Raw genomic sequence first — 14,784 nt, 5'->3', positions numbered from 1 at the left:
TGTATTTGGGGAAGATTTCATTTTGGTGTAGCCTGGGGCCCAAATGCCACTGGAATAAACTCAGGGCTTTCAAATTTGCTTCAGTTTAATATGTTTTTCCAGTTTTTGCAGAATACTTTATAAGTTTTTTTGTTTTTAATGGGTGAAAAATGACTTCTTGGGCTGATGCAGGTCATGGAAAATCGAAAGCCAAAGCTCTAAGATATTTTAAATTTCCACCTCTTATTTCAGAGGAAAGCCTTTCAGATTTAACTAGAGAGTATCAGTTTTCACATTAATTTACTAATTTTTTATATGTGTGTACCTCAGAGGGATTTTTTTATATGTGTGTACTTGAGGGATTTCTTTGACAAGCTATGTAAACCACAGAGGTTTTATATTCTGATGAATAAGCTGGCCTGTTGTGGAAGAGATGATGAAGATCTTGGCTAGCAGAGCACATGGTCTGTTTTTACCATTTCAGCTTAAGTAGGCTTCATTGTAAGTGGAGCTTAGGATGAAGTTGGCTACTACTCATTTTTGTCTGGCACAGATCATAGAATCTCTCTTTTGAAAGTAGAGACACTTGACTTTTGCTGGAAATGTTTTTTCTTTTAGCTATTTAAATTTTCATTCTCTTTTCTTTAATTCTTAATTATTTTTTGAAGGTCTATGTGCAGACATGGAGCACTCCGAACCTGACTATGACTATCACACGAGATGAGTATCCAGACTATCCTATGGTGCTCCGAGGAATTAACCAGAAGGCAGCTTTCTCTCAGTACCAGCCTGTGATCATGCTGGAGAAGGGCTACACCATCCACTGGAATGGGCCAGCACCCAAGATTGCTTTTCTATACCTCATAAACTTCAACAAGTATGTTTCTGTTACTGTTATTTCAAATAGTTGAGCAAGTAGTAATTTAGTGGAGAAAAATAATAACCTATCTCCTTTGTAGCAAGTAAAGAATGCCAGCTTTACATACTTTGTTCCTGCTGTGGAAAGGCTATATATGTTATATTGATGGAATTAAGGGATAATAGAGGTTAAATCCTCTCCTTTTAAAAGCATGTATTTTTCTCTATGGCCAAGGTATTGCAGAAAGCCATTTAGCAGTAGGATTCTTTTTTTTTTTTAGCTCTGCCATGTGGCTTGTATGTGGAAGTGTGAGATCTTAGTTCCCCGGCCAGGGACCAAGCCTGGGCCCTCAGCAGTGAGAGCACCAGTCTTCACCACTGGCCTGGCAGAGAATTCCCCAACAGTAGATTTTAATATTGTATGCTGAATACTTTAATTCTCCATAGCTGGGATAGGAAGACATTTTTATCTGGTGTTCCAGCTGAGCACTTGGTTACCTAGAAAGTAAAAAGGTTTTTGAGGCCAAGTTTAGACTTGACAGAAGAGAGTGGTATGATTGATTATTCATGTCATCAGTGGGCATGAAGTGGAAAATTGTGGCCTGAATGCCAGATATTTTGCACCTCTGCCTGTATGTGAAAGCATCTTTCTATTCCCTCTTGACTTCTCAATTGTCTGCTCTCATGGTATTACTTTTAATCAAAACCTCTTTATTTACTTAATTAATTTATTATTTAATTTATTTAAATGTTTACTGTGTGCCAGTTGATACAAGGATGACCGAGAGAAATATTTGTCCTTTAGGAGCTCACAGTATGCAGGTAGAACAAAATTTAAGTAAATAAGCCAGTACTATTTTTTTAATGGACAAAGGATAAGAGCAATTATCCTGCATAAGGGATTTGGGCCAGGCTACACTGAGGAAGTGACAGTAAGTGATCATTTTGTTACAAAAGCAGCAGAGTTGGTAAAGGGCTAGTTCTGCTCGAAGACTGAGACTGATGTATTGATTGCCATGGGAGCCTAGGTTAGGGAAGTGACAGAGGAGAGACTAGAAACTAGAACTGGGACTATCTAGATATGTGTGGTGGTTAAACCATGGGACTCCATGAAACTGCTCAGATATGTCCCTCCAAAATTGAAATGGTTTGTTCACCTGATGGGTCATAAACCTTGACTTGTCAGAACTCTCTTAAAGTACTAACTGAAATGAACAGAAATGGACATAGATCATATAAGAATTTGCCTCTAAGTAGGCTGGGGAAACAGTAGAAACAGTGTCAGACTTTATTTTTTTGGGCTCCAAAATTACTGCAGATGGTGACTGCAGCCATGAAATTAAAAGACACTTACTCCTTGGAAGAAAAGTTATGAACAACCTAGATAGTATATTCAAAAGCAGAGACATTACTTTGCCGACTAAGGTCCGTCTAGTCAAGGCTATGGTTTTTCCTGTGGTCATGTATGGATGCGAGAGTTGGACTGTGAAGAAGGCTGAGCGCCGAAGAATTGATGCTTTTGAACTGTGGTGTTGGAGAAGACTATTGAGAGTCCCTTGGACTGCAAGGAGATCCAACCAGTCCATTCTGAAGGAGATCATCAGCCCTGGGATTTCTTTGGAAGGAATGATGCTAAAGCTGAAGGTCCAGTACTTTGGCCACCTCATGTGAAGAGTTGACTCATTGGAAAAGACCCTGATGCTGGGAGGGATTGGGGGCAGGAGGAGAAGGGGACGACAGAGGATGAGATGGCTGGATGGCATCACTGACTCGATGGACATGAGTCTGAGTGAACTCCGGGAGATGGTGATGGACAAGGAGGCCTGGCGTGCTGCGGTTCATGGGGTCGCAAAGTTGGACACGACTGAGCGACTGAACTGAACTGAGGCCACTTTTAAGAATGGCTGAACATATGGTAGATGCTCTTATTCTGAGATGTTAGGCCTCTGGCATATGCTCTAAACTGGACCATTACTGTTTTCCTGTAATACTTGTTGCTGCCAAAGAACTGCACCTTCACTTACTGAGTCAACCAAGTCAAAAAAAGAAAGCAAACTCAGGACTCATCTTTGGCTCTTTCTTTTCTCTCATTTCTCCGTCCTATTAGTGGCCAAGTCCGGTTGGTCCTGTCTCCTTAATATTGTTCAAATCTCTTCACTCTTGCCACCCTCACTGCTTGTGACTAAGTCATTATCATCTCACCTAGATCCCTGCAGCAGCCTCCTACTCGGTCTCCCCGCCTCCCCCCACTTCCAATCCTTGGCCCACATTGTGGCCAGGGTGTAGTTCTTTTTAAAAGCCAGTCTGATCATATCACTCCCATCCGTGAGCTACCTAGAAGTCAATGAAAGAACAAATGATTGTCAGAGAGGGTGGGGGAGACATGCCAAAGAGTGGTCAGCAGTCCGGAAAGTTATAGCTGGCAGGTTGTGAACCTGAGGGTGAGATATTACAGTCAAAAGGTAAACAGCGTTCTGTACATACCAAACATAATTTTTTGAATAAATACTGAGCAAGTAAAAAACATTTTAAAGTGAAAAAAGGGCTGAGCCAGAAGTTTCAAAACTCCGTATGGGCTTGAAATTCAGTCAGAGTTTCCTTGTTTAATCATCTAAAAGTTTGTAAAAATTATATCATGGGCAGAGGCAAGAGGAGGAGATATAAGTTTTTTCCCCCATGTTTAAGATAATTATAGAGAGATCATGGATTTTGTGGCACTTTTGAAAATAACAGTTTAAAAGTTATAAATCTATACTTATTGCACAAACTAAGAAAATGCAGAAAAACATAAAGAAAACTGCAAAAGCCTGTAATTCTTCTAATCAAAGTAAGGCATTATAAATGTGTATAGGGTTCTCGTCTCTTTCCACCCTCAAAGGTTCTCTGAGTATATCTTATACCAAAATGTATTTAACTATTCCATTCCCCCATGAACATTTAGACTGTTTTTCTCCTGTCCCTCCTCCCCTTTTGCTATTACAAATAATACCGGATAGAACATTTTTCTTATTTATTTGTAGTCTGTGCTTCTAATTCTCTAGTGGGATTACTGAATGAAATTTCTGTGAACAGTTTTAAACCCTCATTACATATTGTGTTAAAATTCTTTAGAATGATTAAAAAGTTCTGGAAATGAATAGTGGTGATGGTTGTACAACCTTGTGAATGTACGTAATGCCACTAAACTGTAAAGTTAAAAATGTCAAACATGGCAAATTTTGTATTTTACCACAATTTAAAGAACATCAGAAAAAAGCAAATGATAAAAAAAGGAGAAATTTTTTAATGGTTTTTTGAAGAGTATTAATTTTATATCCAAGAACATTAGGTAAGAAAAAACACTATTGCAATTTGGTAATATTATCAAAGACTTTAAAAATGCATATACCTTTATCTCTAGCAATTCTAGGGCTTCCCTGGCGGCTCAGTGGGAAAGAATCTGCCTGCCGAGCAGGAAATGTGGGTTCGATCCCTGGGTTGGGAAGATCCTTTGGAGAAGGAAATGGCAACCCACTCCAGTACTCTTGCCTGCAAAATCCCACGGACAGAGGAGCCTGGTGGGTTACGGATACAACTTAGTGACTGAACAGCAACAATAACAGCAACTGGCAATTTTGCCACTAGGAATTTTTCCTGGGGTTATTATAAAAGATACAAATATATTTATGAATAAAAAAATCCTTTGGAAAACTTTTGGCAGTGTACATTTCCACAATCAGGCTATTAGTGTTTATTCCATCTTAGTGTACCCATTCCCAACCATCTCATTTAATTTTATTATCTGCTTACAGTATCTGAGTACATTTTATCCAACGTCTATTCACCTTCTCTGAAATCTTGTTGCAAACAAGATTTTTCTAAGCCATATCATTGTAAATATATGATGAGAGAAATCTGGGTAACATGGAAAGGTGGATAACTTATGTGTGTTAGGGTTCAGGACTTTTATTGTTAGTGGCTCCATACACAGTAGAAATTTAGGAAGGAGAATATCATGGCTAAAATTTACATATGCTGTAATACTCAAAAGATGTTGGCTCAAATGTGGACTTGTGTTTTTATTGTCTCTCCTTTATAGGAATGACTGGATTCGAGTTGGTCTCTGCTATCCATCAAACACAAGTTTTCAAGTTACCTTTGGCTTTTTACAGAGGCATAATGGCTCGTTATCCAAAATGGAAGAGTATGAGCCTGTGCATTCGCTGGAGGAATTGCAGAAGAAGCAGTCTGAGAGGAAATTCTATTTTGACTCCAGCACGGGGTAATTCAGGGCAACCAGTGAACAAAAATTTTTGCTTTTCTTTAATGGTGAAATTACTAGTTCTTCAGTGTAACTAAGAATAGGCTGTGATGTGATGGCTAGTTAGAAAAGCAGCTGATGTGGGTAATTCTCTGCTCATCACCATTAGAGGTTTAAGGAGAACTAGAATGACTCATAATTACAGTTGGCAATAGGAATCGAGTGAGATGTTTGCCGTATACCTATTAAGGCAATTTAGAGAGAGAAATTATCCTTGTCAATAAAGAACTGGTAGGCCCAGTTGAAAATTAAAATAATGTTTTCCATAACAACTCTAAAGATGATTATTTCCATATGATATAGTTCATATTTTAGCAAAAGCTCATTTTTCTCTTCCTTTAAGGCTATTTCTCAAGTTGACCTTGGGTTTAAAGAAAAAACAAAAAACACTGTGTAACCATGGCATATTTGCTTTCAACTTTCTCTAGGCTGCATCTTTCCACTTTTTAATTCTAATCCTGTTCACCTGGGGTCCTGTTGGCTTTGTCTGCTTTTATCCAGTTACAGTCTCTCAGCCTTTGGGTTATGGTAGGCTTGATCTCCTGTACTCTTCCAGAAAGTAGCATGCTCCTCCAATATCCATTCCTTAAGCTGACATTTCTACTCCACACCATTGTCTAGATACTATAAAGATACTCATGTAAATAAGACGCATTTCTTCTGCAAATTCACTGTCCACTGAAGGATGTGGGCATGTAAAGCAAGTAATTGGAGGGTGAAAGGTTTAAATGCTGTAAGTCTTATAGTGTGCCTTTTGAGATAATCCACAAGTTCAGCCTTGGGTGGTCAGTGACAACCCACGAGGGTGACACTGGGGCTAACTCTTGAGGAGTGAGTAGGAGGAGATGAGTAAGTGTTCCAAGAACAGTATGGATAAATGCATGGAGGCATGAAAAACATGGCATGGCATGTTTGGGGAAAGAAAATTTTGGATTTAAGAGAAGGGTGGCCGGACTGACTGTGGGGGAATGAGGTTGGAGTTCACTCAATTGCCTTGTTAACCTTTGGGTAAGAAGCGACTCATTTGCCCTCCAGGGCTGGTGCAGCAGCCAGCGTGATTAGCTTAAATCCTTTCGTATCATTTTCTCTTATGTTTAACTTCTAACTTTAAAACCTAGTTGGACTTTTATTCTATAGATGACAGAACAGCCACATTCCCAGTTGATTTTCTGCAAAAAAAATGTACGGCCCAAATTTGTAAGGACATTCTGGTGATCACAAATTAATGATTAATATGTACAATGATAAGGAAATATTGCTTCATCTGGGTATTTCTAGAACCTTTCAGCCTTAGAGGTTCAAATTCTTTTTAATTCTGTTCATTTTGATGATTTTAATTATATATCAAAAGGCACATGCCAAATTAGATCCCTGTCATTCCTTATGTATGTGTTAAAATTACTAGATGTTGGAACAGTGGCTGATTTTCACCTCATAATCTCAACTTTGTATTGTTTGTTGACTTCATTTTAAAATGTGAACTTGTGAACTCCAGTAATCAATCACAGTTGATCAAGTCATTTTTAGAATCTTGACTTCTTTTGGTTTAGAAGGTCTAGGTTTGCTGACAAGACATTGGACTGCTGCCTAGAAGTTGCTTTTCCATTCATTATGGAGGAGAATTCAGACTGGGTGGGACTGATCATTTCACTTGATTTTGGCCAAAGTGTAGACAGAAGGACTCCAGGCCCATCTGCTCTTAGTATACATCCCAGGAATTGATTTGAGACCATATCTTAGCCTTAAACAAACAAGTCTCAAAGTTGCTGTTTTTATTATTCCAGTTTTGTGCCTTAAAACAAAATAATGTATAAACTAAAAGAAAAAGAAAGAAAGAATAAACCACCCTAATTTACCAAATTCTAAACTCAACATAAGTATTAAGTTTTCCAAGGAATTTTTGAGCCAAGCCAAATTCCATCTTCCCAAATTACCTATTGAGGTTATTCAAACCAGAAATTTACTTTGATACTGTCCATAATGATGGAATCAGATTTTCATGATATCTTCTAAAGTTAGTATTGTGTTTGACTTAGAACCCTATGAGGACAGAAAGGAAAGAGAAACAACTTTATTAGTTTTATAAGTTATTTTTCTTTTGAGAAAAAAATTATTGGAGGAATATCCCCACTGGCCATGAGTTAATTTGAGGAACTTTTGTAAATTTTTGAAAGTCAAAATCTAATACCCTTTGGACTGGTCTGTTCTGTGCAGGTTGCTGTTTCTATATCTTAAAGCCAGAAGCCACAGGGATGGTCACAGTTACTGTTCATCTCAGGGATGCGAAAGAGTCAAGATCCAGGCAGCAACAGACTCAAAAGACATCAGTAACTGCATGGCCAAAGCTTATCCCCAGTATTACAGAAAGCCATCAGCCCTCAAGTCGATGCCATCCATGCTCAAAGGACTCTGTCAAGGCTGTGGAACCCGTCAGGTAAAACAAGGAGTAAAAGTGGGCTTTAGTCCAAGAGAAAAAGTCAAAAGGTTCTGTGTAGTCAGCACATTTTTTCCCCCCTGAAACATCTGTGCTACCCATTTATTTTATTTTTTAAATTTATTGTTAATTGGAGAGTAATTGTTTTACAATATTGTGTTGGTTTCTGCCATATATCAGTGTGAATCAGCCATAGGTATACACATGTCCCCTTCCTCCTGAACCTTCCTCCCACCTTTCACCCCCTGGGTTGTCACAGAGCACCTGATTTGAGCTACCTACATCATATAGCAAATTCCCACTGGCTATCTATTTCACATATGGTAATTTATGTTGCCATCCTACTGTCTATTTGTCCTCCTTCCCCCAGTGTCCACAAATCTGTTCTCTGTGTCTACATCTCCGTTGTTGCTCTGCAGATGGATTCATCAATACCATCTTTCCAGATTCCACATATATGCGTTAATATACAACATTTGTTTTTCTCTTTCTGACTTCATTCTGTATAGTAGGCTGTAGGTTCATCTACCTCATTAGAACTGACTCAAATGCATTCCTTTTTATGACTAAAATTCCATTGTATATATGTACCACAGCTTCTTTATCCATTCATGTCGATGGACATCTAGGTTGCTTCCATGTCCTAGTTACTGTAAATAGTGCTGCAATGAACATTGTGGTACATGTGTCTTTTTCAGTTATGGTTTCCTCAGGGTATATGCCCAGTATTGGAATTGTTGGGTCATGTGGTGGTTTTATTTCTAGTTTTTAAGGAGCCTGCACACTCTTCTCCGCAGTGGCTGTATCAGTTTACATTCTCACCAGCAGTGCAGGCACCAGGCCTTCCTTTGTGGCTCAGATGTTGAAGCATCTGCCTGCAATGTGGGAGACCTTGGTTTAATCGCTGGATTGGGAAGATCCCCTGGAGAAGGGCATGACAATCCTCTCCAGAATTCTTGCCTGGGGAATCCCCATGGACAGAGAAGCCTGGCGGCCTACAGTCCATGGGGTTGCAGAGAGTCGGACACAACTGAGTGGCTAAGCACAGCACAACAATGCAAGAGGATTCCCTTTTCTCCACACCCCCTCCAGCATTTGTTTGTAAATTTTTTGATGATGTTTGCTGCCAGTTTATAAATAGTGAATGATTTCTCCTGAATTTTGGCCCACTCTAGAATTTAATGATCATAAGAAGCAAACCAGTCCAAATTTATAATAAAATCAGTCAAAATGTATTTACACATCAGTTTGCCCTGGGTCACTGTGGATTTATTGGTTGTCACCTTTTCCTTCTCAGCTGTGATTCCATTACAATATCACTATTATGTATACATGTTAGTGATGTGGAAATATCTGTTTTCTTGGCAGTGTGAAATTTATCTTTAGAAAAGGCACTCATGAATATTGTTTCCATTAAGATGAAAAACCATTAATTTGAAGCATATACTATTATGTTTACCTATAATTAAAAGTACAAACTGACTTTGGCCAGACGTGAAATGCTTCTTGTGATATATTCTTAATGAGACAGTCTTCTAGATCTTGAGAAAACTTGGCAGTGAAAGTATATCCAAAGTATGAGCTAAATCAGGCATGGGAAACCCCATAGGAAGTCACATTGATTCCAGGAGAAAAAGAAGTACAGAATCAATATTGCCCTAATTAATATTTAACCTATATATAAACAAATATGGGTCAAGAGGAATGGTTCTCAACTTGTGGTCCCCAGACCAGCAGCATCAGCATCACCTGGGAACTTGGGAAAATTCGAACTCTTGGGCCCCACCCAGTTCTACCCAATCAGAAACTTAAGGAGTGGGGCTTATGGTCTTTGCTTTAACAGACCCTGCAGGTGATTCTGATAAACATTCACATTTTAGTTTCATGGGCCTGGAGGAGTTTTAAAAAAAGTTCTTACTGCCACAGAAATGCATACTATAATAAGAGGGAGAAAACCTCTAAATATTTCTTTTTATTTCTTATTTCTAATTTGTCTTGTTTCTGTCCATTGGTGGCAGTAAGAACAGGGAAAGGAAGGGGGATTTATGCTTCCTGTTGTGATATATGATGATTATTTTTCTCATGACAACTCACCATCACAGTCTTGGTCTCTTATACCCTTGAGCCACCTCTGTACTCCAGTTCAACTAAACTAACCAACAGACCAGAAAATAAACCGGGTACAGAAATAAGCTTATATGAATCCTTGCCTGTCCTGTGTAATGTCTTGACTGTTAAAGTGAAATTGTCAGATAATCTTTGTGGAGAAGTAAATTTTCCAGCCTAATTCTCAAGTTGAATTTGTTAAGAAAGTCCTTCATTACTGAGAAGACTTCAAATAATTTATACTTAAGAAATACTAGAATTTGTAAAGATAATTTAATCATCTGATAAGTAGGAAAATTCACAAGAATTTTTGACTTCAGACCTGAGACTTCAAACAAATGTTCAGCTTCTGGATACTTAACATCATGATTATCTGCTCTTGCTATGATTATTTGTTCTTGTTGGCATTGATTTATAAGAATATACATATACATATATATATATATATATATATATATATTTTTTTTTTTTTTATCGTACCACATGGGTTGTGGGACCTTAGTTCCCTGACCAGGAATTGAACTCAGTCCGAGGTAGTAAAAGTGCTAAGTCCTAACCACTGGACTACCAGGGAATTCCTTGGTACATATACTTTCAAGTGTTAAATTGTGTGAAGAGTTGAGTGCTTTTGATTGAGAAGATAGCCTTTAGGGAGGAGGTAGATGGTGGGATTTGGAGGTTGGAAGTGGTTTGAAGTAGAAGGGAAAATGGAAGGGCGTTCTGGGGGAAGGAACAGCATCTGAAAAGGCAAGTGGCAGAAGAGTGGAAAACTGAGGGAAATCCCCTGCATGTTGAATGTGGATAGAATATGGGAAATAGAATAGTGGCTCTGTTTGTGGAACATTTTGCAGGTCAGGTAGAGGAATTTAAATAAAATTGGTGATGTACAAGGCCCCTAAAAGTTTTTAAACAGAGTAATCCTTGTCATCTATACTTCTTTCCTCAGTCCTGGAGTGACTGAATCACAGTTGAGGATAACTGGTCTGAAAAGAGCCTTCAAAAAGATTTGTGACTTTTTTGCATGAAATGTTTACAAAGATTTAGATAAAAGCATATTTATATAGTCATTTAGAGAGCTGATCTTATTAACAAGATTGCGATGACTTGAAACTGGGATTGCTCTAGAAAATGAGGAACATACCATTCTCCTATTAAAGCTCATATCAAAAAAGAAAATTCCAGGTCATGAAATATGTACAGAAAGTTCAGAGAAAAAACCCAAAAAAACCATTCACTGGCTTTGATATAGCTGAGTTTATTTTGAAGGATCTTTTTGGAAGGTTAACATAGATATGGAACTTCTTCCCCATGTAGGCGGTGTTTACAAGTGATCCTCATACAAGCTACCTCCCTGTGCAATTCTGGTCACCCAGTCAAGCAGAGACTCAGCGTGGAGATGTGTCTGTTATTTCTGTAAGTACCATCTGCTGTGTGCACTGTCTCAGCTTCTCACTTTTTCATTCTGTCCTGGTAACATAAATTATCTCTCACAACATTCACTTGTTTCTAATCACATTTTTATTGTTGGTAGTGAGCTATACAACAGAGGTATAAATACTCCTAAACATATGTATTTTTAAATAAATGAAATTTATTAAAATTTTTTTCTCAGTTTATTGATTACTTTTAGGCAAATGTTAAAATTATTCAGGTGACCCAGATTCCTTTTCTATAGGAGAAAAGGTATTTTTGGTTTAAAAAATTGTCATTGGTAATTAATATGTAGGAAATTGTTTTTAACCTCAGTTTTTGAAACTTTAAAGAAGCTCCCCAGTTATTTGTTTAAAATATGGAAGGTGAAGGTTTTAAAATCTCTTCAGCCTCTTATTTTGAGATTGCTTGGCTCCCAGTTTTTCAGATGAGGAAGGTGACAATGCAAAGTGTTAGTTGTCTTTAAGTAGGTTAATGGAAGTATAAGTGTTAGCCTGAGTGTCAGTATTGGAATTTGGCCTAAAAGCCAAGTTCGCCAGCAAGGTTAATCAGCTCCAGCAGTGAAAGTGAAAGTCAGTCGTGTCCGACTCTTCGCGACCCCACGGACTATACAGTCCATGGAATTCTCCAGGCCACAATGCTGGAGTGGGTAGCCTTTCCCTTTTCCAGGGGATCTTCCGAACCCAGGGATCAAACCCAGGTCTCCTGCATTGCAAACCGATTCTTTACTAGCTGAGCCACCAAGGAAGCCTGTCCCTTCTCCAGCAGATCTTTGCAACCCAGAAATCGAAACGGGGTCTCCTTCATTTTAGGCGGATTCTTTACCAACTTAGCTATCAGGGAAGCCTGCTTTAGGCATGTGGCCTGTCCAAAACTGAGTTGACCAGAGTGCATCTAGATCAAGGGCTCTTTGGGTAGGAGGTACCTAGCCAACTGATACCCAGCCAGGGCCTGGGCTCAGTCTCATGTGGTCTCTTTGGGAGCTGTTTGTTTTTTTGTTTTAATTTTTAAAGTGGTAGACAACACATTTACAAATTCACATATATGTGAACAAACTTAAATCTTTTTTTTTTCTTCCTCTCTCAATCTCTTTTATTTGTGGCCATCACCATTATCCACTGCCAGAACTTAACTCTGAATTAAGAACTTTTTAATAATTTTGAATTAAAAATACCCCTACTTAAGATGAGGAGGGTGAAACGGAGAGTTATTAATCATCAGGCGTAAAGTTTCAGTTGACTAAAATACATAAACTCTCAAAATCTGCTTTACAGCATTTTCCCTGTAATCAGTAATAATATATTGTCCACTTAAAATATTTAAGAGGATGGATTTCATGTTAGTGTTCTTATCACAATTAGAAAGAAAGGAGGGAAGGAAGGAAAAGAAAGAAAGATCCCTACTTAAATATAACTCCAAGGTTTCTCACGTATATATGCCGATTGCTTTATGTTAGCATGTCTTCATTTTGTAGTATATTCATGATGTAGGAGGTTTGTTAGCTCAACATCTCAGTAAAGTCAGCAGTGTGAAGAACCCATCCCAGCTTCCTTGTGTGGAATCTAGTGGGTGTCAGTTGCAAAGGGATGCAACTGGTTGCTGAGTCTCTGCTCTACTAGCTTACTAGGTAATTAAACAAGATACTGTATTGCCCAGACAGTCTCAGGTAGGGTATTCCTTGGGGTCTGCAGACATTGTTTGACTCCATTGCTGGATGCCTGGGACTGTAAAGAGGTCACAGAGGACTGTGTTTTGTCATGTTTACCTCCAACACTTTTCACATGTATTACCTGAAAAGTCTTTGCTGGATGTGGCCTTACTTTAGTTTTTATGGAAAATTTTGTTTCTTTTAAACAGCCGGTTTTCAAGGGGGCAGTTTGAGTGTGTTAAAGATCATGATTTTTTTTTTTAATCAAATGTGTCTCAGTTCTAAGTATTCAGGTTTAAAAAAATGAGTCACTTTCAATCTTTCTAAATATAGAATGGCACTATATATTAAGCACTTCTAGAATTATTCTCTGGACTAGAGCAGTTTAAATACAGGCAAAAAGCCATTTTGAATTCCTGTGAGATCATTAGTGATTAGAAATAAAATTTAAGTATAACTTCTCCAAGTGAGGACAGGTATAATGAAGAGAGCATCTCTCATTTGTTAACTTTTAAGATAGTTTATAATTTTACACATTTTAAACAGAAACAGGGCCCATGGCTTAGTGTTAAATCATTTTTTCAGTCAAGATTTTTTTCTTTCCTTTTTTGGTTGAGGAATTTATGAGATTTGGGTATATCTGGAATTCCTTTTTCTTGAAAATGTCTCGAGCCATTAATTTAAAGAGAACGACTGGAACTTTCAGTTCACAGTAATTATTTGAACAAGATATCACTACTTGTGGCTTAAATTCTGGTAAAATTTCCTGTTTTCCATTTTGATTTTAAGGGAGACCTATATATGGAACAAAGCAGATGAAACTATCTGCCTCCTCTGATGTTTCAAACCTAAGCTCTGACGGGGCAGGAGTTTATGTGGGTTAAGGAAGTCTCTCTCTCTACTTACCTACCTATGTGACTAGATACCTATTGTATATAGTTTATACAATATGTTTTTTTCCTGAACAATGTGACAACATCTGAGCTTCAGTATAGAGGCCGTCACCTGATCACTGAGTTGGAAACTGACCCCAGTGAGAGAGTATGTATGTAAGAATGAAACCCCTGAACCTGCAGAGTCACCCTACTCAACTGAGTGTAGGCTGCCATGTCTTGCTTAGAGCAATCAGTAGAGACCAGTCAAGGTAAAAGCCTGAGAAAACACAGACTCAGTTTCAAATGTTGGCAGAGGAAGAGTGATGGAACATGCAGTTTGAATCTTGGAATTATTATTTTTGATTCATGGGTTTAGAAGACAGAGGGAAAGGGGCTGGAAAGATACTGAAATGGTAATGACAGCAGAGAACGATCTTGTATTCTCAGATCAATGGCACCGACTTTCCCTTCCGAAGTGTGGGCGTCCTCCTCCTGATTGTGGATGCCTGCAGTGTTCCCTTCCGGTTGACAGAAAAAAAGGTTTTCTCTTTCACTGATGTCAGTCGCATGGAAGAATACTTAAAAACAAGCATCCCTCCAAGGTAGGTGAAGCTTGCCCTGTATAAAGGATAAGGTACCTTAAAGATGACACCTGGCTAACTCTGAGTTTTGGCTTCTGTACTTTTCTTTTTTACTCTGGGTATTTAGGATTCTTGAAGGATGGATACTCATTCCTTTTCCAGTTTCAGGTTGATGCCTGTGTGATCTAAATTGCTTATCATTGATAAGTGAGGACTTGGATGTTAGAAGAGTTTGCAAATGATGGGAAGGTTCTTGGAAGGAGAAAAGCTCAACATTTTGGATCGTTCCTATCCCACTTCTTAGTATTAAGCTGATCTACATTGTACCCAACTCTCTCAGAAGGCTCATTATCATTTTAAAACAATTTTATTGAGTTTTGCCTTTGTAACAGTCTATCCTGCTGATGAACCCTTGGACAGCCTTGTGCTATGACTCTGGTATAGGAAGTTGCCACCTGGGTCACTTGGAATTGACTGGAAAGGACTAAATTGATTTTTAAAGTGGATGAGTGTGTGATTTCTTTTTTAAGAGCCCTAGCATGATTCATTTTTCTTTGTTATTATCTGAACAA

At 38.3% G+C, this 14,784-nt stretch overlaps 1 protein-coding gene across 2 annotated transcripts in view; it reads left to right on the top strand.

The window, feature by feature from the left end:
• Positions 1-14,784, top strand: part of CEMIP2 (cell migration inducing hyaluronidase 2) — a 79,994-nt gene that overhangs the window by 59,568 nt on the left and 5,642 nt on the right. For both annotated transcript variants that reach the window (XM_068974678.1, XM_068974677.1), the window contains exons 18-22: positions 648-856; positions 4,916-5,098; positions 7,352-7,571; positions 10,992-11,090; positions 14,079-14,233. In XM_068974678.1, coding sequence (XP_068830779.1) covers positions 648-856; positions 4,916-5,098; positions 7,352-7,571; positions 10,992-11,090; positions 14,079-14,233 — 866 coding nt within the window. The remainder of the gene's footprint in view (positions 1-647; positions 857-4,915; positions 5,099-7,351; positions 7,572-10,991; positions 11,091-14,078; positions 14,234-14,784) is intronic.

The sequence above is a fragment of the Capricornis sumatraensis genome, chromosome 6, assembly GCF_032405125.1.
Source record: "Capricornis sumatraensis isolate serow.1 chromosome 6, serow.2, whole genome shotgun sequence".
In the NCBI taxonomy this organism is placed as follows: domain Eukaryota; kingdom Metazoa; phylum Chordata; class Mammalia; order Artiodactyla; family Bovidae; genus Capricornis; species Capricornis sumatraensis.
The sequence above is the reverse complement of the archived record's forward strand: the minus strand, read 5'-3'. Positions and strand labels throughout refer to the sequence as shown.